Source organism: Lontra canadensis, unplaced genomic scaffold (assembly GCF_010015895.1).
Source record: "Lontra canadensis isolate GAN:19392208 unplaced genomic scaffold, GSC_riverotter_1.0 scaffold173, whole genome shotgun sequence".
In the NCBI taxonomy this organism is placed as follows: domain Eukaryota; kingdom Metazoa; phylum Chordata; class Mammalia; order Carnivora; family Mustelidae; genus Lontra; species Lontra canadensis.
The window spans coordinates 94,047-118,397 of record NW_022631167.1 but is presented as its reverse complement, the minus strand read 5'-3'; the positions used below and the strand labels follow the sequence as shown (position 1 = coordinate 118,397).

Sequence of the window (24,351 nt, the reverse complement as noted above, 5' to 3'; positions counted from 1 at the left end):
ACGGAAAGACAAATGCTGTATGATTCCACTTATATGTGATATTCAGAATAGTCAAATTCATAGAGACAGAAAAGAGAACGGTGGTTGCCGGGAGGTGGAGGAGAGGAGAATGGGGAGTTACTGTTCCATGGGGAGGGTTTTAGTTTTGTAAAAAAAAGTTCTAGAGATGGATGGTGGTGATGGTTGCACGAAAATATGGATATATTTAATCCACTGAACGGTACATTAAAAAATGGTTAAAGTGGTAAATCCTGTGTTAAGTGCATTTTGCCACAATTAAAGCAGATAGTCAATCCAACAAGCTAGTCCATAGATATTGCCCTATCATTTACTCTGCTGTAGGTACCATATGAACTATTTATCACACACATTGTCTTATTTAACCCCCTATTTGCACAGTTGCAAAGAAGCTCTGGGCTAAAAGTAGGGGAAATCTGTCTTTGTCTCCTAATATCCCTCCCCATCTGCCTGTGGTCTCCGCTCCCTTCACTTCCTTTGGAAAACAGCTCCCCACTTGCTCTATTCCAACCTGGTGATTATGGCCAGACTACAAATGTCAGGACCATAAGCATTTTTTAAAAAAAATTCCAGTATAGTTAGCACACAGTGTTATATGAGTTTCAGGTATACAATACAGTGATTCAGTGATTTCATACGTTACCCCGTGCTCTTCGGGCCAAGTGCACTACTTAATCCCCTTCCTCTACTTCACCCATCCCCGCCCCCCAACCTCCCCTCTGGTAATCTTCAGTTTATTCTCTATAGTTCAGAGAGTCTCCTACCCTCTTGATCACAAAAGCTGGCAGGTGATCCAGACCTGGCCAAGGTCCCCACCCCCCAGGGCCACAGCAACTGCCACAAGAGTTGGTCACGTCATCCAAGCCAAGCAAATCACAGCCCTCCCTCGGGATTTCTATATCGTAACATAAAAAGAGAAATACTGTTTGTACTCTGTGGTCATGAAACTGGAAAGAATAACGCTGAAGCTGCTCCAGCTCTACTCTCCACTGATCTGCTCCATGGAAGAAAACTCACAAAGAAGGAAGAGGGAGGTTTACAGAGCTGTGAAAAGAAATGGAAAGAGATGAAGACGGAGACAAGGAACATGAGGCAGAGAGAGAGCATAGGAAAGATCTCGACGCTTAGCTGGAGTCACTCTAATTCTCTCTACTCAAGTGAGCTCACAGGTGCACGTTCTCCTTACGTGTCTGAGATTTATCGCTGTAACGGAGTCTGGGTGCCCGCGGTGGAGGCTCCCCGGTCAGCACTGTTAGAACGAAGCTGAAGTTCTGAACGTGACTAAAATCAGAAGCGCGGAGACAGGAAACACAGACAGAAGAGAGAAACTCAAGGGCGAAACTGACCAGTGCACCCCTCAGAAGAAGGGTCCCTCCGGTCTTTGCTGAAGTAAAGTGCTGATCAGGCATTGGGCAGAAAATCTATCTTGGAACTGTGTCCTCTCCATCTTCTACAAAGTCCCAGAGGAAGAAATAGACAAGTCTCAGCTGAAAAAGGAGACCGGAAGAAACATCCTCATGCGACTGCTGTGATGATGAAGTGAAGCAACTCCATGTAAAGCCCCAGCACTTGGGAAAGAGCAGGTGCCCCATGGCTAGCGGCTCCTGCTGTCAGGAGTTTTCAAACTGCGATGACAAGAGGGGAGAACTGGAAAGCACAGGTGCCCGCGTGAGAGGACACAGTGTGAGTTCAAAGGCTTTATGTGGGAACTAAAATTTCCTCTCTTCAACGCCTTTCTCTTTAAAAACTGTTTCTGTTTGTGTTATATTAAAAGTAATTCATGCACCTTCTATATACTAATAATGAAGCAGGACAAAAGGAAATTGAGAAAACAATCCCATTTATAATTGCACCAAAAATAAGATACTGAGGAATAAACTTAACCAAAGCGCTGAAAGACCTATATTCTGAAGAGTCTAAAACATGAATGAAAGAAATGGAAGACGACACAAAGAAATGGAAAGACAGTCCATGCTCACGGACTGGAAGAGCCAGTATTGTCAAAACGTCCATTCTCCCCAAAGCAATCTATACACTTAATGCATCCCTATCAAAATACAAACCACATTTTCCACAGAACTAGAACAAATGATCATAAAATTTGTATGGAACCACAAAAGACCCTGAATGGCCAAAGTAATCTTGAAAAAGAACAAGACTGGAAGTAATCAATTCTAGATTTCAAGATATACTACAAAGGTGTAGTAATCAAAAGAGTATGGCGTTGGCACATAACCAGACACATAGATCAATGGAACAGAATACAAAACCCACAAATAAACCCATGATTATATGGTTACTTCATCTATGACAAAAGAGGCAAGAATATGCCATGGGAAAAAATGCCAATCTCTTCAACCAATGGTGTTGGAAAAACTGGACAGCTACATGCAAAAGAATGAAACTGGACCACTTTCTCACACCGTACACAAAAATAAACTCAAAATGGATTAAAGACCTAAATGCGAGACCTAAAGCCATAAAAATCCTAGAAGAGAGCACAGGTAGTAATTTCTCTGACATCGGCTGTAGCAGCATTCTTCTTGATGGCAAGAAAAACAAAAGCAAAAATGAACTACTGGGACGACCTCAAAATAAAAAGCTTCTGCACAGCAGAGGAAACAATTAAAACAAGAAGACAACTGCGAGAAATTTGCAAATGATGTATACAGTAAGTGGTTAATATCCAAAATACATAAAGAACTTATGTAACGCAATATGAAAAAACCTAAAGAATCCAATTAAAGATGGGCAGAAGACATGAGCAGACATTTTTCCAAAGAAGACATAAGATGGCCAACAAATGAAAAGATGCTTAACCAAATGCAAATCAAAACTACAATGACCTGTACCCGTGACACAAATAATACATTGTATGTTAATAAAATAAACAAAACAAAACCAAACACCACAATGAGCTATCCCCTCATCCCTGTCAGAATGGCTAAAATCAAAAGCATAAGAAATAGCAGGTGTTGGCAAGGATGTGGAGAAAAAGGAACCGCCATGCATGGTTGGTGGGAATGCAAACTGGTGCAGCCACTGTGGAAGACAGCATGGAGGGTCCTCAAAAATTAAAAACAGAAATACCATATGATCCAGTCATTCCACTACTGGGTATTTACTCAAAGAAAACAAAAACACTAATTTGAAAAGATACATGCACTCCTGCATTTGCTGCAGTATTTACCATAGCCAAAATATGGTAGCAACCCAAGTATCCACTGACAGATGAATGGATAAAGATGTGGTACACACACACATGCACACGAATATTACTTAGCCATAAAGAGGAATGAAATCTTGCCATTTGCAACAATGTGGATGGATCTAGAGGGCATAATGCTAAGTGAAATAAGTCAGAGATACAAATATTATATGATTTCACTCATATGTGGATTTAAGAAACAAAACAAATGAATAAAGAAAAAAAAGAGACAAACAAAAAAACCAGACTCTTAAATACAGAGAACAAACTGGGGAAATTATCAGAAGTGAGATAGGAGGGGGGATGGTTGAAACAGGGAAGGGGATTAAGAGCACACTTTTGATGATGAGCAGAGTAATGTATAGAATTTTTGAACCATTATACTGTACTCCTGAAACTAATATAACAATGTGTTAACTATATTGGAATTAAAAAATTCTACGAATGACTGAAAAATAAAGGAATTTTTTAATAGCTTCCTAACTACAAAAAAAAAAAAAAAGTAATCCAGGCACAAATTTAAAAAAATCAAATAATACAAGAGGCATAGGGTTAAAAGTGTCTTCTACCTCAGAATCATTCCTGGTGTGTATGTGTGTGTGTGTCCTTTTCAGAGCAGCCTATGCATATACAAATGTATATTCCTGCTCCCCTTTTTATACAAATGGGAACATAACCTTCAGTGGGCTTATTGGGTATCTTTTATTTAACAATGTATCTCAGAAACTGTTCCATACCAAAATAAACAACTACTTAAGGGGAAACTCTTTGGATTATCCGTAGAATCACTATTCAAATCTAAAGGGACCTTTCGAGGGAGGGTCATCTTGTGAGATCCCCGTACTGTCCCGCTCTAGTTCCACAGCTTTGTGTAAGGAAAACTGAAAGAGACCTAGAATTGGTCTGTCATCTCTTACCGTGCAACCAGGAGATAACAGGAAACAGCTTCTTCCTCTCTTAAAACAAAGGGTCACCCAAGGGGGAGTTCTGATGAAGCAGGAGCCAAATTATTGAAGCTTAGTATTCGGAGGGGTTATTATAAGTGATAGCTTTTAGAATGTTCTGGAAGGTAAAGGGACAGTTTAACCTCACGATAGCGACATTTAAGAGGTCAAAAGGAGGGCTGTTGGTGAAAAGAAGTCTGACTGTGCTTGGGAATAAGACAACTTTGCCACATAGATTCTGATTGTTAGAAAAACACGAGACAATCAAGCTGACAATGCTACTAATTTTAGAGCCTAAAGCTATTGGAATCCCGGCATACTTACCGAGGAATCAGATGTCAGCTTGCAATCACGACAGAGCAGATGTCCTTTGGATCCTTTGAACTAAAGCTTGGTGTTCAATTATCACCCATCCTCCTCTTGTAGAATTCTTCCTACTGGCTCTCAAAAGGCCCCTGCATATGTCTGTTAGATTGCGTTTGCCTTCCAAACTAATCCATAGAGCCCATTAATCATTTTTCATTCCTCCCTGGATTTTCTAAAATGTACCCCCTCTCTGGGTATTATGGCTCACTGCATGCCCCCCTCTAAACCGCTATCCCTTATCCCTCCTTTTTGTCTATTAACAATAAAAGAGAGAGTTGTTTCTCAACTTTTTACGACCTATGTTCTATCATCCAAGAAGATTTTGTTCAGTTTTACTTTCTGTACTTTGTTTTATAAAAGCTGTTTCTTCTCACTTTTCCTACAGAAGATTATATTATGGTTTGCTATGCTTTTTTTACGACTCATGCTATCTTCCCTCCTCTTTCCCTCTCATTCTCCTGCATACCCCCTTGGTATATACAGCCCTGGGTGAGCATCACTGTATTAGACACAGACAAGATTCACTGGACCACTTCTCTTCAATCTCGTTCACAAAATCATCTTTTTTTCACCCCTAGAAAACCTTGTCCTAAAGGTCAAAATTTTATTTTCCAGATCAGAACAATCTTAGCTTCACAGAATGATGAAGAATCTATAGGCCATGTTACACCTTCTATCAGCCAGGGTGCCATGTATTTGATGACATTTTACACACGTAAAATATACCAGTTTGCCCATCTGTTGACTTCTAATTTCTACTTTGTTAAAAACAAATCTAAACTAGTGTGGTAGGTAGGCAGCCTTAAAGATGGCCTCCGGTGACTTCCACTTCCTGGTACCCATGCCCTCTGACATCCCCTCTGAGTAGGGACTGACTGGACTTACTGACTCACTTCTGACAAAGAGAATATAGCTGAAGTTATGGGTATCCCTTCCAAGACCAAGTTATAAAAAGATTGTGGCTTCTGTGTGGGTGCTTTCTCACTTTCTCATGGATTGCTTGCCCAGGGAAGGCAGTGGCCATGTTGTAAGGCAGTTATATTAGTGTGGTAGGGCTGCCACAAGCAAATACCACACACTGGGTGGCTTAAACAACAGAAATTAACTTTCTCATCGTTCAGTTGGAAGATCAAGGTGTCAGCTGGTTTGGCTCCTTCTGAGGTCTTCCTCCTTGGTTTACAGATGGCCGTCTTTTCCCTGAGTCTTTCACTGTGTGGGTGCCTCCCTGGTATGTCTTATGTTCCTCTTCCTATAAGGACACCAATCAGGTTGGATTGGGGCCCATCCTCTCAATGTAGTCACCATTTCAAAGGCCCTATGTCCAAATACAGTCACATTCTGAGGTAATGGGGGTTAAGACTCAACACATGAATTTGGGAATCACATTTCAGACCATAACAGCATGAAGAGGCCCAAGTGGAAAGAGGCCTGCCAACAACGATGTGAGTGAACTGGAGGTAGATTTCCCAGATGAACCTTCAGATGAGCTCCCAGCTCCCAGCCAACAGCTTGCCTACAACCTCATCAAGAGACCTTGAGCCAGAGGTATGCAGTTAAGCTAGGATGCCTGAGCCATAAAAAGTGTGATATAACAAATGTTTTTTGTTTTAAGCCATAAGTTTGGGGGTAAAATGTGTTATGGGTTTTACGGTGTACTAGATGACTACTAACCACCAATGACCTCACACACCAACAAAGAAAAACCTGTATTAACTATAATACTTGGGCAAAGAATATTGTAGCTACTTGAACTTATAGTTAATTGGGATTAAGGTCAAATTTTTCTTTGCTTCAAACCTTGCTGCAAATGAATCAGTTGTAAATTTTTTTTAAATTTTTATTTTTTTGCCAAAAATAAGTCTTTGACGACTAGAGGTCAAGACTGCTCTAGGTGTCACTTGATAGTGAAAAACATCAATGTTGCAACAATTGCACATGCAATATGCCATCTAGCTTTCACAGCAGCCCCATGAGGAAGACATGAAAACTATCTGAAGTCAGGAGCCAGGCAAAATTCAAGCATTCAAGACGCATCTCTAAATGAATGCTATTTCCATTTTATAGACGGTGAAACTGATCCTAGGGAAGTTAACTAATTGTTTCAGATCACAGTTACTAAGCAGCAGGTATGGTAACACAACCTGAGTCCAGAATTTTTCCTACTGTATTGTGTCACCTTATATATTTGCTGTTTGCTGCTTTCTTCCTTCAAATGATAAGTGAAAACATTTAAAAAAACAAAAACAATCAATCTGTTGTCAATAGAGGCTTTTCGCCCAATAGTTCTATAAGAGCCCTGGCCAATTATCTCTAATGAGTTCTGATGCCTTTGGTAATAGTACTGATACTAATTGTTCAATAGAACCTTTAGAAAATTAGTTTCATCGTAGGGCTGCATATCCACATCACAGCAATCTTTGAAGTTCTCTGCCCCACCGCCTCTGCTATTTCTCCCCAGCCAAAATGTTCACATTTCTATTTTTATAGGAAAGGATATTTGTGAAGTATTTTTTTTCCTAGTAAAAATTTAACATGAATGATTTCTCTAGTATGTTGACTAGGCCTTTAAAAAGTGACGTCCCAGGAGCCTGTGAAAGTAAATCAGAAGGAAGGAGAAATCATTGCCTTTTAGAATTGGAAGGGTCTGGCCCATAGTGCTGACAGATGGGGAGGTGGGATTAAGCCCTCGCATCCCAGTAGTGGTTTTAGGACCCAGAAAATTCATGAATGATCAAAAACTGCCAACTGCCTGGTATGGAAGACGTAGAAAGTACATTTCATTTGTTTGACAGCCTTATCTGATGGTGCTAGGCTACCTTGGCTACAACCAGCTACCTGACTGGAGGCCCCGTCTCTCTATCATCCGTCTACCTCCTATAGTATAGCTAGAGAGATGTTTTGTTTTTTCCTTTTCTCAGACTAAAAGAGTGTTTGATAGCATCTTGTCCAATTCCCTCATTTTTAGGGGGGAGCTAATACACAAAAAGATGGTGTGCCCACACTTGGGAAAATATATAAAATCCTGCATTTTAGTGTCTCAACAACACTGGGACTTGTAAAGATTATACCAACTCAGAATTATCCTGGTTGTAAAGTACATGGAAGATTTCATATTAAGTCTTCATCAGTTAATCTGTACAAACACCTTTTTATTTTATTTGTGTATTCATTTGAAAGGAAAATATTTCAGACTCTAAGTCTGAACTTTCCTTTTTGTGGGTTGTACAAATAAAAATGTGATTATGGCATAGATTTTTTTTTTTTATTTTCAAGATTTAAAAAAAATTATTCACTTGAGATAGACAGAGAGAGCACAAGCAGGGGGAGAGGCAGAAGCAGACTTCCCACTGAGCTAGGAGCCTGATGTAGGGCTCGATCCCAGGACTCCGAGATCATGACCCAAGCCGAAGGCAGATGTTTAACCAACTGAGCCACCCAGGCGCCCCTAGCATAGATGGTTTTAAAAGGTGAAATTTTCTTCTTCTACAATTTGTTAATAGGTTTATAGTATTTTTTTAAAAATGTGGTATTGGATCATCTCCAAAATTGCCTCTTCTGTTTCCAGATGGTAGATCCCGGACACAGGAGGATTCAAAACTAATTTAATATTAAACATACCTATTATGAGTATCTGACTCAGTTAAGAAAAGTTATCTATTTAAAAAATAATCATCTTGGTAAGACTGATGATTCACAGACCTGTACCCTTGAAACAAATAATATATTATATGTTAATAAGAAAAATAATCATCATCTTGGGGCACCTGGATGGTACAGTCAGTTAAGCATCAAAACTGGGTTTTGGTTTGGGTCGTGATCCTGAGTCATGGGATCGAGCCCTGCGCTGGACTCTGTAGTCAGTGTAAAGTCTGCTTACGGTTCTCTCTCTCTCCTCGCTGCATGTGCTCCCTAAAATACATAAATCTTAAAAAAAAAAAAAAAGCCATTTTAACACATTTCAGAATGCACTGTATTTTAATGAGTCACCAGAGCTCTCTTCTCAGTGGGTCAAACAAGGTTACTCATGGTGATGAGGCCATCAGTGATCATTTTCCATCAACATTATGAAAAGAGCTATGAGTTATGATGGGTGTAGAAAGCAAAAGCTATTCTCATTTTCTCATCATCCCGCACTCTGTTCAGTCAGTCAGGTCTTAACTTCCCTGCCTAGACTGCTAATGGCTTACTGGCCAAGGAAGTTTTTAACTGGAAGTGGTATCAGGGGTGGTGAGGCTATCAAAATTCACTGTTTAAAAACACATGCTTCTACTCTCTACCACTGGTATACGGGATTTGGTAAGCCTCGCAAGGGATTTTGAAAGGCGTATTTTCGGTAAAAGGTGATTTTTATACATTTCCACAAATGGGTCACTGGAGACAAATTTGATGCCATTGGGGAACTCTAGACACAACACGATAGCACGAGTTCACCAATGAACAGAAACCTACTGAGTATCTATTACTGTTTTCTCCTGGGACACAAGATGCTGCTCTATAGAAATAAATTTTATTGATTTTACATTTTTCTTTTTGATGAGGTCTGTGTTGGGATGAATGAAAAGCAGGTATAAGCAAACAACTATATTCCGAAAATGGTCAATTCATAAAATATGGGCACATTCACCCTAGTTTGCTACTGAGTCAACTCTAGAAGATGTCTGTATACATGTATACATTTCTGTATCTTTTTAACAGTCAGTAAGTAGTGGATTTAACATCTTTAGCTTATCAAAGATAGGTATTTGATTATATGTTTGTTTTTCCCCCCACATAAATTTCTGGGTGAAGGAATACAGCTCCTGAACACCAGGGAAAAGTTCACAGCAAAAATGGCATGGAGTTAAGGTTTCCTCTGAGAAGTCCAATGGGCAGAAAGTATAGAAATAGTTACTAAAAAAATCCCATAATTTACAGGATATAAACACTTGATCTTAACACTGTCCAGAGATAGACTTGGCAAATGACATCAATTCCTGATCCCCCCGGGAGTTTATAAATCTAGTGGAAGAAGCCAACAAGTCAAATAAAATATTTTAGCAAATTCTATGGCAGAGGGAGGCAAAGGATGCTACGGGAGTTGATGGTAAGAGATGGAAGTGGGCACTGTGGTCAGCGAAAAATTCTGGAAGTGATGACAAGATCTGGAGGTGGAAGCAGGGGCCAGAGTCAGCCAAAAAGAGACCAGATTTCCCTGAATGAAGAAACAGTGCCTACAACAGTACAGGAGTTTGAGACAATGTGGCAAGTGGCCTAGAAAGACTGGAATGTCAAGGTTCCTGCTGGGGGAGTGGTAGAAAATACAGAGTAGAGAAGAGAGAAGACCATGAAGGGCTTTGGTTATCCACTGCACTTTGAAGGGAGCTTTTGAAGATTTTTAGTGGGGGGAAGTGTTCATAATTTAACTGTTGTTTAACAGATCACTTGACGAGCAGCGTGGAGGACAACGCGGGATGAGACGAGGGTGAAGGCACCTATGTGGAAAACACGGTAATAATTCAAACAAAAGTGCTACATGTCTGAACTGAGCAGGAACTATGGTCAGTTGACTATGGTTTGTCTTTGACTTTGACTCCGGAATCCTGTCTTTGGTACTGTCCCATAGTTGCAGCTGACTCTGGACTGAGGCAGTGGCAATGAGGGAGACCGGACACAAGATCTGAGAGGTTTAAGGTGAGAAAGAGAATAACTGGGTGAGGAGACCAGCTAGAAAGATTCTTAAGGTTTCTGGTTTCACCTTTGATGAAGGTGAATAGGGAGGGACTGCAGGAGGGGTGTGTCTGAGAGGATGGTGAGTTGAACTTGGGATGTGTTGGGTTTGAGAGGACTGTGAGACACTTAGGAGAGATGTCTACAGGCAGCCGAGACATATAGATCCCGAGAGAAGTCTGGGCTGGGGCAGGGCTGCGGCATACAAGTTTTTTTGGTCTCTAATACAGGACCTCCAGAACTGTGCAGTGCATAACCAATCTGAGAAGTCATATGTGACAGCTCTGGCAGAAGGTACAGGTCTGAAATTAGTGCAGGTCAAATATAGATGTCAGCTGGAACTATGGGACAGTACCAAAGACAGGATTCTAGAGAATGAAAATTCACAAGTAAGCAAAGGATTTTTGAAAAGCTTTACAAAAGAGAGTAAGGTGAGAAAGGAAAAAGCCAACATTACCAAAAACTCGGTATCAGTAAAGACTGACACTTTAAATATGTAGGTGGTATTTCCCTGAACTGAGTGATAAAGTAAACCATTCTTATTATTCCTTATAAGATATATTATTAGTCATACTTATTTTTTCTAACTAATGCTAGGATTGTCTGGCTAAAATTGCTCTTAGCCAGAACTTAATTTAAGTCTCAATATTTCTATCAGCAACTGCTACTTTTCAAGGCACTAAAAGTACTTCTTTGCCTGATCCTATTTTCACGTTTCCCTCCTAAACCTCCCATGCGACCCCTGATCCAGTTGTTTCTTGAATTTTCTTTCATGTTTTACTTATATTACTTCCGTGAGTCCCTGTTCTCTCTGCATTTTCTCAGTAGATATTTAATTAATATTTCTCAAAATATAAATTTGTAATCATTCTTTGCCTCACTCTATAAAATCTGGAATTCCATTTATCTTAGTATATATGCTTTCGTCTCTGAATTCAGAGTAGGGATCTTGTGATTTATTTAGTTATTCCTTATGAGAACCTAATAGTAGGAAATTCCTACCACACCCCCAAAGCCCGTAAGAACACGCTGACCGTCTGAAAGGTGGAAGTTGAAAACAGAAGTTCCACAAAACTTTTTAAAAACTCTAGTCAAAAGCCAGTGTTGGTCTGAATAACTGCTTTGGCTCCTAAGTGCAGTTTTTAAAACTAGAAGTCACCTTGCCGTATATGAAACTATGTTTCTTTTCCCCAGGAATGAGATTTGGAAGTTGAAAAGTTAGTTTTGGGGCGCCTGGGTGATTCAGTCGTTAAGTGTCTGCCTTCAGCTCAGGTCATGATGCCCGGGTCTTGGGATGGAGCCTGCATCAGGCTCCCCGATTGGCTGCAAGCCCGCCTCTCCCTCTCCCACTCCCCCTGCTTGTGTTCCCGCTCTCGCTGTGTCTCTCCCTGTGTCTCTCCCTGTCAAATAAATAAATGAAATCTTAAAGAAAAAAAAAAAAAAGAAAAGTTAGTTTCAACTGAGGCTGGCAAACACACCAGGCACGTGACAGATGATAGATTTCTACTTCATTTCTCAAAGTGTCAAGATGTTAATCAGCAATATAGGACCAAGGGTCCTAGTGTTAGATAAATTCAAGAAACGCTGGGTGAGAAACAAGTTTCTTTATTGAAAGACTCCTCAGATGTAGAAATATATATATATATATATATGACTCCTTAAGAAATGGCATAGCATAAATGGAATTTCTCAAATTTATTTGACTTCAAAGACTTGCATTTTGCAGAACACCCTGGAAAACACTGCTGTAATTTTGCAGATGAGGGTCCTGACCCCAGTGAGGTTTGGTGACTTGCCCAAGATCATACAAATAGTTAGCAGCAAAGCTGAGATGACAGTCAGTTCCTCTGATTTTTAAATTGCTCCTTTTGGGGCACCTGGGTGGCTCAGTGGGTTAAAGCCTCTGCCTTCGGCTCAGGGAACGATCTCAGGGTCCTGGGATCGAGCCCTGCATCGAACCGCATCAGGCTCTCTGCTCAGCAGGGAGCCTGTTTCCCCCCGACCCCCAACTGCCTGCCTCTCTGCCTACTTGTGATCTCTTTCAAATAAATAAATAAGATCTTTTAAAAAAAATTGCTCCTTTTTCCATTATACTGCACTGCTGGTATGCTACCTCCTTTTTATTCGAAACTGTTCATGGAGCACAGACCCAAAACTGATAGTACTGACCCACAGAAATTTGCACCTCTGGGACTTAAGAGATTCCTCCCACAACAATGACAAGATCTCTCCGGGAGTCTGTCAGCTGCTCTGTGGCCATGAAATGGGCTGTTGGGGTGGGGAGGGTGCATGGGAGGAGAAGCTCCCTGGGATGCTTTAGGATGCTTAAAAGAAAAATGGATTTATGCCGAGGATAATTCCTGGAACAGATGTGAAACCAAATACTTCATCTCACAATCCAGCCCCCGCCCTCTCTGAAAGGGAAATGAAATCGTAGGATTAACCTGCTCCTCATCAGATCATGCTTTGTTTCTTTCAAAAATCCCATGACCCGGGCAGATTCCATTTCCTGCTACTCCCCTTCCTCCAGTGAGAGGGGAGAGCCCAGGAGGGAGACGAGGCTTTCCTTAGGCTCTGTAAGCGCCAGGAGCACGGGGGAGTGGGGATTAGAGAGACACACATGACAGTAAGTCACACGCTACCATGTGCTGTTACCCCCAGTTTCCAGCTGCATTTCTCGGTCCACACGCCATCAGGAGGTATCCTTTCACAAATATAACCAACATGTCAGTACACGGGTAAACTCATCATTTTGGGAACAGAGAGAAATTAGAATGAGTTAGTTCTAGGGCTCTGTGAAAAAAGTACATATCGACTGAAAAGTGACTCATTTTGGGGGGGGGGACGCATAAAATCCAGGGCTTGTGAGAGAAATAGATGAAACTTTATTATTTTTATTTTTTAAAGATTTTTAAGATTTTTTAAAAGTGAACTCCACACCCAATGTGGGGCTCGAACTCACAAGCCCGAGAACAAGAGTGGCATGCTCTACTGAGTGAGTCAGCCAGGTGTCTCAAGATGGATGAAATTTTAAATAAGTTGTAATGTCCTGACCAGGTAATGACAGAGCAAAGCAAAAATCCGATGTACGATATACATAATTACCACCAAGCCAGCTGTGCTGTGCTTCTAAGGGATTTGATAATCCAAATGCCAGAGCGTGAACGCTTCTCTAAGAGCCAAAAAGCACGGGAGGTTTCTCGCGGTCTGCACCTAGCAGTGAAATGCTCTCCCTGGCAAGCCAGCCCACTAGGCCAGGATCTTGGGGGCGTCAGCAGAGGTGACTTTCTCTTCAGGCCAGGCTTGGCTGGCAAGTGTGCTCCACTAGAGAGCTCTGGTGCCCCAGGGCGATGAACGTCAAGAGCTTCCCGGCACGCCAGGAGCTGGGTCACTCGAGGTGTCTCGAAGAATCACCTTTCAAAGCCAAGCCACTTGTTCACCCCTATCACAGGCGGGCAACATGACAGTGTGAAGGGAGCGGTGCCTGTGGATGGCAGAATTAGGGGGATTAACAATGGGACAGAAGCAATTGGCGGCACGGCTAGCCCCATTCTCAGCTGCTCTGTTTTGGATTTGGAGCACGAGGGGAAGCTTAAGGCTCCAAGACTAGAGTTAAGGTCCTCCTTGCTCTGTGCTGACTAAAGCCCCAAAAATGCTCTGGAGCCTGACACCTTTCCAAACGGGGAAAAAAGCAAGAGAGGCCAGGCCCAGGCACAGCTGCTGTCCCCGAGGCACACCACCTTACTTGGGAACGTCAAAGACCAGGGCCAGAGCGGGACACAGGCCTCTCCCTGCTTATGACCTTACAGCGCACCCTGTACAAAGGGGACAAATATTTGCTGACTTCATGAACCGGAGGCACTAAATAAGTACTTACTAAAAAACCTGGCTCTCTGAGAAGTACATACAACTTGCTTACACTGAAGGCTTTTTTTTGTTTTTTTACTTTTTACTATTACACTTCTTTAAAGATTTGAGATCTATTTCACAGGCTAATAAAATCCACCCATTTCAAGCGTATAGCTCAGTGGTCTTCTATCACCACAACCTAATTTTAGAACTGCCCCAAAAAGGAAACCTCTGTGCCTCTCGGCAGCCACGCCCCAAACGCCCTTCTCCCCACCTAGCCCTAGGCAACCACTGATCTACTTCCTGTATACGATTTGCCTATTCTGGACATTTCACGTGAATAGAATTATTCAGTATGTAGTGGCTTTACATCTCCAAGGTCCATCCATGGTGTAGTCTGTATCAGTACTTTATTCTTTTTGACAGCTGAACAGTATTTGTTGAATGGATATACCACAGTGTGTTTAACCATTCATTATCTGATAGACATTCATGTTGCTTCCCTGTTCTGGCTACTGAGGAATGCTGCTATGAATATTCACATGCAGTTCTTAAGATTTTATTTATTTATTTGAGAGCGCGCAAGAGAGAGCACAAGTTGGGGACATGAGCAGGGGCTGGGGAGGGCAGGGAGAGGAGGAAGTTTTTTTTTTTTTTTTTTTTTTTTTTAAAGTAGGCTCCATAGCCAATGTGGGGCTTGAACTCATTACCCTGAGATCAAGAGTCACACGCTCTACTGATGGAGCCAGCCAGGTGCCCCATGTACAGTTTTCAGGTAGACAGTGCTTTCGTTTCTCCTAGACACACATTTAGGAGTCAAATGCTGGGCCCTAGGGTAACTCTATGTTTAACTGTTTGAGACACTGCCAGACTCTTTTGCCAAAGCTGTCGCACCATCTTACATTCCCACCAGCAAAGCAAGAGAGTTCTGCTGTCTGTATGCTCAAGGACACTTATTGGTTATCTGTCTTGATTGCAGCCATCTAGTGGGTGTGAAGTGGCATTTCGTTGGGGTTCTTACTTGAGTTTCCCTGATGCCTAATGATGCAGCTTTTCAGGTGCTTATGGTCCATTTGTGTATCTTCTTTGGAGGAATGTCCAAATGCTTTGCACATTTTTTAAACAGGGTTCTCTTTTTGTGTGAACTGTATGAGATCTGTATATATTCTGTAGTTAAGTCCCTTGCCAGATACATAATTTGCAAATATTCTCTTTTGTTCTATAGGCTGGCTTTCACTTTCTTGATGGCACCTTTTTATAAAATTTATTTTTTTAAATTTTGTTTTATTTAAATTCAATTAATTAACAGATGGTGTATTCTCAGTGTCAGGAGGTAGAGTTCGGTGATTCATCAGTCTCATAGAACACTGAGTGCTCTTTACATCAAGCGCCCTCCTTAATGCCCATCACCCAGTTACTCCATTCCCCCTTCCACTCCAGCAACCCTCAGTTTGTTTCCTATGATTAAGAGTCTCTTATGGTTTGTCTCCTTCTCTGCTTTGGTCTTGTTTTATTTTTCCCTCCCTTCCCCTATGATCCTGTTTTGTTTCTTAAATTCCATCTATGAGTGAAATCACATGATAATTGTCTTTCTCTGACTTATTTCGCTTAGCATAACACCCTCCATCCATGTCATTGCAAATGCTAAGATTTCTTTTTGTTGTTGATGGCTGAGTAGTATTCCATTGTGTATTTATATACCAGATCTTCTTTATCCATTCACCTGTCAGTGGACTTCTGGGCTCTTTCCATAGTTTGGCTCTTGTGAACATTGCTGCTATAAACATTGGGGTGCACATGCCCCTTTTGAATCACTACATTTTTATCTTTGGGGTAAATCCCTAGTAGCGCGATTGCTGGGTCATACATAAGGTAGCTCTATTTTCAACTTGTTGAAGAACATCCATACCATTTTCCGGAGTGGCTGCACCAGCTGGCATTCTCACCAACAGTATAAAAGTGTTCCCCTTTCTCCACATCCTTGCCAACATCTGCTGTTTCCTGACTTGTTAATTTTAGCCATTCTGACTGGTGTGAGGTGGTATTTCATTGTGGTTTTGATTTGTATTTCCCCGATGCCGAGTGATGTTGAACATTTTTTCGTGTGTCTGTTGGCCATCCAAATGTCTTCTTGTCATACAGGAGAAATGTCTGTTCATGTCTTCTGCCCATTATTGACTGGATTATTTGTTCTTTGGGTGTTGAGTTCGGTAAGTTCTTTATAGATTTTGGATACTAGCCCTTTATCTAATATGTCGTTTGCAAGTTATCTTCTCCCATTCTGTCGGTTGTCTTCTGGTTTTGTCAATTGTTTCCTTTGCTGTGCAAAAGCTTTTTATTTTGACGAAGTCCCTATAGTTCATTTTTACCTTTGTTTGCCTTATCTTTGGAGGCATGTCTAGCAAGAAATCACTGCAGCCAAGGTCAAAGAGGTTGCTATCTGTGTTCTCCTCTAGGATTCTGATGGACTCCTGTCTCACACTGAAGTCTTTCATCCATTTTATCTTTGTGTGTGGTGTAAGAAAATGGTTCAGTCTCCTCCTTCTGCATATGGCTGTCCAATTTTCCCAACACCATGTGTTGAAGAGACTGTCTTTTGTCCACTGGATATTCTTCCCTGCTTTGTTGAAGATTAGTTGACCATAGAGCTGAAGGTCCATTTCTGGGTTCTCTACTCTGTTCCATTGATCTATGTGTCTGTTTTTATGCCAGTACCATACTGTTTTGATGATGACAGTTTTGTAATAGAGCTTGAAGTCTGGAATTGTGATGCCTTGGTGGCACTTTTTGAAGGACATGATTTTTGAATTTTGATGAAGTCCAACATCTGTTTAATTTTTGTCGCTTGTGCTTTTTGATGTCATATCTAAGAAACTGTTACCTAACCCAAGGACATGAAGATTTACTTCTATGTTTCTTCTAGGAATTTTATAGTTTTAGCCCTTACATTGGATCTTTTATCAATTTTGAGTTAATTCTGTGTATGAGGAAGGAATCACACTTCATTCTTTTGTATGTGGATAACCAATTGTTCCAGTACCACCAGTCTCTTCAACCCTAAGTTGAAAAGACCATTGTCTCTTCTTGGCACCTTTGTGGAAAAGCAACTGGCCATACACAGGTGCATTTATTTCTGGACTCTCAGTGCCAGTCCATTGATCTGTCCTATGCCACACTGTCTTGATTACTTTATTTGTATTTATAGCTTTGTACTTATTGTTAGTTTTAAATCCTGTTTAAAATTCTCTGACTCATTATTACCAGGATCCAGCTGTATTCTTTTTGGAGAATCTCAGCAAAGACCTGAAGCACAAGAAGCATTTCTTTAAATGCAACAGGGGTCGTTAATAACCTCTCTCAGTTTCTGAAGTAGCTGTACTGTGAGCAAAACCTTAGGAAGACAACACACATGAAAACAATTTAGTGTTGAATAAAGTTAAACTTACAACAAGGTTAACCTGCATAATTTGAGAATACATAATCATTCTGCTACAGAAAAATCAAGAGCAAATAATGACTAGTTCATGCAAATGAATGTGCTATACTGTCAATTTATACTGTGTTTAGAGCAATTTATCATTTTAATTAAGAAATGCATTCATAGGGTTCCTTTTTTTTTCTCTATGCCTCGTTTTTCCCCCATTCTCCTCTCTTGTAATGACCTTTCTTCTAGGAAGATGGGGACTCTCTTGTGTTCCTGAAACCTCCAGGTATCAGGTACTTTCAAGCCCCCACGTACTAAGAGCAAGCCCTAGGTTAAGGAACGGTGTTCCTCTCGGCAGAGTCAAGAAGCTGGTGGAGAAGGGCTGGAGAAAGGTGATGGATTCCATCCAGCAGGGGAGGAGATTATGGAAAGAAAACGTGTTGTGACAGAAACTAATGGATGTTTCTTGATATCCATTCTCCCCTTATGCCTCAATAAGAGATTCTCAGAGAATCTGAGAAAGAGGCAGTGTGCGCAGCCAAAAGACTACCTCTCCAGACTTGTTTGCTGCTACGAGAAGTGGGCCTGGGGTCCAGGTCCGGCCAGTGATGGATTAGTTGGAACTGTTGGGCTTCCAAGGAAGCTTTTTAAAAAAGTGGGCCAACTGAGGGGCGCCTGGGTGGCTCAGTTGGTTAAAGCCTCTGCCTTTGGCTCTGGTCATGATCCCAGGGTCCTGGGATCGAACCCCATATTGGGCTCTCTGCTCAGCAGGGCGCCTGCTTCCCCCTCTCTCTCTGCCTGCCTCTCTGTCTACTTGTGATCTCTGTCTGTCAAATAAATAAATAAAATCTTAAAAAAAAAAAAAAAGTGGGCCAATTTAGCCGGAACCTGTCTTTTGCCCTTCCTCCCAACCCCTCTTCTTGCCTGGAACATGGACACAATGCCAGTAGGAAGAGAAACCACCCTGTGACCGGAAAAAAAAAAAAAAAAAAAAAAAAAAAGAACGCCAATGCTTTAGGGTTGGTCGAGCAGAAGAGAGGAGCCTGGCTCCTCCATTACGTCTCTGAGGAGCTGTGCTAGTTGTCTCCGAACTTCTTGACATGGAAGAAAAATAAATCCTTCACTTATATAAGCCACTGATGTGCTGAGTTTCTGTTACCTGAAGAGAAAGCTCTTCTGTCCTCTCTGTTTCCCCCCAACCCTCCCACCTTCACCCCCCTCCTGCTGCACAGCTTCCTTGCTCCATTCCCATCTAAGCTGCCTCTGCCAGTCAGAACTGCTGCCCCTCCAGAGGTGTGGCAGGGAGTGTGGGCAAGCTTAGCACCTTCCCTAGCCCTCCCATCAGTGGGAGCAGAGGCACAAGCCCACCTTGATCCTTATCCCCTCTCTCCCCCCGTCTGGCTCCACCCAAAGAGGGAACGTGAAATGGTTGGAGAAAAGGAAAGCCCACCTCGCCCGCAGATGTCTCCACATTACCAGGAATTCCCCTGAGTGACTGGAGATAACTACTGGACACTTCAGAGAGATTCTCAGGCTGGAGAGTTGGGCTACCAGCCGCCCAGCTCCATCAGGAAAGGAAGCTGGGAACATGAAATCATCTTGACGGGCCTAGCGTTCTGATATGACTAGGCAGCTCCATAAGTTCTGGAAATAGGGCTGTCTGGCTTTGGATTTCAGCTCCGCCATTGACTGTGTGGCTCAGACAAGGTACCTCACTTCCCTCAGCTTCCGTTTGCTCATATGCAAACTAGAGAACAAAGCCTCCTTTTTCCGTAGGGTTGAGAAGATGAACTGTGACAGCGCCACGATGCTTAGCACAGCCGCCGGCACATAACAAGTGCTTGAGAAAATGGCGGACCATTGTCGCTGTTATTATGCTGGTAAAGAGAAAGGGCTCTGAAGTCACATCCGGGTTCAAACCCAGCTTCCCCGCCCATCAGTTATGTCGACCGAAGCTGTTTCCTCCTCTCTGCCCCTTTGTTTTCTCTCAGTGAGGAAGAGAATGGCGGACTCACTCATCCATAAAGACCTATTGCGGGCCTGCCTGACACCAGGTTTTCTGCTCCACTGGGGGCGTACGAAGGGAACGCTGCCACAGTCTAGTGAGGAAGACAGACACTACAAGAAAATCGCAAGGGACTGTAACGAATGCTCCAAAGGAGCACTACCCAGGTCTCTGTAACAGGGACACGTCCTGTCAGAAAGGCCACAGAAAGCAAACGCACCTGAGGGTGGGAGAAGAGCACGAGGAGTCAAACAGCATCTGCGGAAGCTCTGTGGACCCAGGGGTGGTGCGGGGAGCTCAGAGACGGCCAGGACGGCTGGCGTGGAGAACGCAGGGAGGGAAGGCGATGTGACGTCAGGATGAAAGGTACGCATGCCATGTGAGACCTCTTACCTAGGTTTACCTTCATCTTAAAGGTAATGGTCAGCTTTTCTGAAGGGCTTTAGGTGGTGTGTGTGAGAAACAGTCTGCATTTTGAAAAGCTCAGTGCACGGTGATGTGGAGAATGGAAAGAGGGTAGGGATGGCTTGAGGGTTGATGGGGAGAGCTCGTAGCATAGGTCCAAATGAGAATGTCTGGTGACTTGAGCTTGACTCCTTGCAAGTAGGGAAAACGAATCCATGTTTCAAACTAGACACTTAAGTCACGCTTAGTTTTGGGGTCACTCTGAGCACCCTCTTGAATAAAGGCACAAAGGCAGGGGATTCATAGATCAGCCAAAGCTACAACCATGGGCTTAGGGTGAATTCCCTGAATTAGATGATAAAGCTTGATAAACTCTTTGACTATATCAAGACCCCATTGTTTTTACTAGTTCCTCTTTCCTGAAGGTTATACTCTACTTGGCGGACCTCCTTTCCCTGTTCTCTTATCTCCCTATCCCGACACCAAATGTCCTGAGAGGATGATGCTGAGAGATGAGTTATCCTAATGTCAGGAACACGAGTTGCCTGATGGCCAACAAAATGAGAACACGGTCTTTGCCTCTTTCATCCATTAGATCCTTACAAACTCCATCTCTTTCCTCATTTATGTAATGGATTCTTGGAGGAAGCAGATGAAAATGTGAGTGAGGAATGGCCTTAGGACTATTTATACCCAGAACCTGTGGTGTTCACGGTATTCCTGCATTTAGGCCAGACCTGAAGAGAACTGTGGACTCCCCCACAACAGCAAAGATCAGGTCTTGAGGTTGAGCACAACATTCACTTAACCCAATGTGTATCTGGCCAGTGTCGGCTAGGAAGGACTCCAACAATGCTTTGGAGGAGTCCTACAACCCAGGACTATTTAGAGTGGAGCCCTGGATTGGTACCCGCCTAAGAAAGATTTAGAATTCGAAGGTAGGCAGTTAAAGCCTATTATCAAAAATGGCCAGTAATTTTATGCCTGGTGAATCTAATAATAATGAATCTGAGCTTGTGCGTTAGATGTCTTCTTATTTAGTTCCTCTAGTAATTTATCTTTAATGTATTTTACAAAAGTACCAGTCCACGTAAGCCTGGAAAGGAAAATAACTAGCGCTCCAGTATGGACAGTTGGAAAAACACTACCGTAGCCACAGCTGAAAATTCCCTGATTCTTCCCTCACTGAGATGACTGACAGCACGGAAATTTTACTCATTAATACAGAAGACTGGAGATAAGTCGGAAAGGACGAGGAGCCACGGAAACATGAGTTTTAGTTCTCAAGGGCACGTCCTCTTCCCAGGCAGCCCGTATCTAATAACAGATCAACATAAAGTACATACCAAAGTGGCATCCCAGCTACCTTCTCACACCTTACAGCTCCCAAGGCTGGCTTTACGCTCCCTGTGGCACCAACTGAGACCATCCTTGTCACTGTGCCACTGCCCAACTTCCCTTTCCCTTCCCTTCTATAGGAATTGATCCCTTAATAAACCTCTTGCACACTAATCACCATCTTAGAGTTTACTTTCTAGGGAACCTAACTTTTGACATTGTTTAACAATAACATGACCTCAAAGATCATAATGGGAACTAATGATACCACGTGCTTTGAATTCTGATAGTAAGAACTACCATTCACTGAGTACCTATCATGTGCCAAACACTTTACTAGGCATATTACATACATAATCTATAGTCTTTTTTAAATTGTGGTAAAACACACATAACACAAATGAGATTGAGTCAGTGACCAAAAACCTTCCAACATAATAGAAGGCCTAGCCCAGGCAGCTTCACTGGTGAAGTCTACCAAACATTTAAGGAATTAATACCAATCTTTCCCAAACTCTTCTGAAATGCAGAAGAGTTCCCTCCTCTTCTACACACTTTCAAAGTCATTTTACAAGGCCAACATTACCCGGACATCAAAACCAGACAAGGCTACCACAAGAAAATTTCGGACCAATGTCTCTGATAAATGTAGATGCAAAAATCCTGAACAAAATAGTAGCGAACTGAATCCAGCAATGCAATAAAAGGATCATACTATGATCAGGTGGGATTTATTCCACACACACAACAATGGAGCAAAATGTGGAAATCAATCAATGTGACACACCATACTAAGAAAATGAAGGATAAACATTAAATTATGTGATTATCTCAACCGATGCATAAAAAGCATTTGACAAAATTCACCATACATTTGTGAAAAAAACTCAACAAAGTGGGTAAAGAGGGAACATATCTTAACACAATAAAGGCCATATATGAAAAGCCCATAGCTGACGTCCTACTCAATTGTAAAGAGCTGACTGCTTGTCCTCTAAGATCAAGAACAAGACAAGGATGCGCACCCTCCCCACTTGTATTCAACAAGGTATTAGAAGTCCTACCGAGACCCATACACAAGAAATAAAAGGCCTCCAAATCGGAAAAGAAGTAAAACTGTCTCTATTAGTAGATGACATGATATTATACAGAAAGAACCTCAAGGACTCCACCAGAAAACTGTTAAAACTAATAAACGAACTCAGTAAAGTTTCAGGATACAAAAATCAATATACAAAAATCTGTTACATTTCTATACAGTAACAACAAACCATCACAAAGAGAAACTAAGAAAATAATTGCATTTATAATTATATCAAAGAGAATAAAATATCTAAAATAAATTTAACCAAGGAGGTGAAAGAGTTATACACTGAACACTATAAGACATTGATGAAAGAAACTGAAGAAGACATAAATAAATGGAAAATATTCCATGCTCATGGACTGGAAGAATACTGTTAAGATGTCAATACTACACAAGGCAATCTACAGATTCAGTATAATCTTTATCAAAATTCCAATGGCATTTTTCACAGAAATAAAACAAACAATCCTAAAATTTGTATGGAACCACAAAAGACCCCAAAGAGCCAATGCTATCTTGACAAAGAACCAAGCTGGAGGCACTATGCTTCCTGATTTCAAACTATATTACAAAGCTTATAGTAATCAAAACAGTATGACATATTGTATTGGCATAAAAACAGACATACTGACCAATAGAACAGAAGAAAGAACTCAAATAAACCCATGCATATGTGGTCAAGTAGTTTAGGACTCATGGAACCAAGAATATACAAAGGAGCCAAGAATATACAATGGAGAAAGGACAGTCTCCAATAAATGGTGTTGGAAAAACTGGACAGCTACATATAAAAGAATGATATTGGATCCCTATCTCAACCAGACACAAAAATTAACTCAAAAATGGATTAAACACTTTAAAGTAAGACCTAAAACCAAAAAACTCCTAGAAGAAAACATAGGTGGTAAGTACCTTAACATGGGTCTTGGTGATTGATTTTTTTGGATTTGACATCAAAGAAAAGGCAACAAAAGCAAAAATAAACACATGTTGACTGCATCAAACCCAAAAGCTTTTGTACAGTAAAGAGAACAATAAAATGAAAAGGCAACCTGCCAAATGGGAGAAAATATTTGGAAATCATATATCTGATATAGGGTTAATACCCAAAATATATAAGGTATTCATATAACTCAGTAATAAAAACAATCTAATTAAAAATGGCAGAAGAGGGGCACCTGAGTGGCTCAGTCAAGCATCTGACTCTTGATCTCAGCTTAGCTCTTGATCACAGGGTCATGAGTTCAAGCCCCACACTGGGCTCCACACTGGACATGGAGCCTACTTAAAACAAAAATGGCAGAAGAACCCAACAGACATTTTTCCAAAGAGGACATACAAATGGCCAACAGGTAGATGTAAAGGTGCTCAACATTCCTAACCATCAGGGAAATACAAATCAAAACCACATGGAGATATCACCTTGTACCTATTAGAATGGCTAGTATAAAAAAGACAAGAAATAACAAGTGTTGCTCTGTTGGCGGAGACGTAGACTGGTATGTGCACTATGTAAAACGCTATGGAGGTTCCTCAAAATATTAAAAATATAACTTTCATATGATCCAGCATTCCACTTCTGGGTATTTATGCAAAGAAAACAAAACCACTAATTCACTGCATGTTGACCCTCTGTTTGTTGCATTGTTTACAAGAGCCAAAATGTAGAAACAATCTAAGTGTCCATTAATGGAATGAACGAATAAAGAAAATGTGGTATATATACACAATAGAGTATTATCCAGCCATAAAAAAGAATGAAATCTTCTCATTTGTTGTCAACATGGACAGACCTTGAGGGCATTATGCTAAGGTAAAATAATTCAGACAGAAAAAGGCATATATCCTATGATCTCACTTACATGTGGGATCTAAGAAAACAAACAAACATACCCAAACAAGCTCATAGATACAGAGAACAGGTTTGCAGTCGCCAGACATGGGGATAGGGGAAAAATGACCAGCTTAACCACTTTTAAGGGAAGAGTTCACGGCATGAAG

General features: G+C 41.5%; 1 protein-coding gene across 7 annotated transcripts in view; it reads right to left on the bottom strand.

Annotated features, from left to right (window-relative positions):
• The window catches only part of TTLL5 (tubulin tyrosine ligase like 5), a 96,092-nt gene that overhangs the window by 10,844 nt on the left and 60,897 nt on the right, over positions 1–24,351 (bottom strand). The window contains exon 5 of one of the 7 annotated variants that reach the window (XM_032846229.1): positions 13,231–13,726. The exons of 4 other annotated variants lie outside the window; for them this stretch is intronic. In XM_032846229.1, coding sequence (XP_032702120.1) covers positions 13,653–13,726 — 74 coding nt within the window. In that variant the 3' untranslated portion in view covers positions 13,231–13,652. Of the gene's footprint in view, positions 1–13,230; positions 13,727–16,792; positions 17,483–24,351 lie in introns of those variants that run through there. 2 more of the 7 variants (XM_032846227.1, XM_032846230.1) reach the window with 2 other exon arrangements.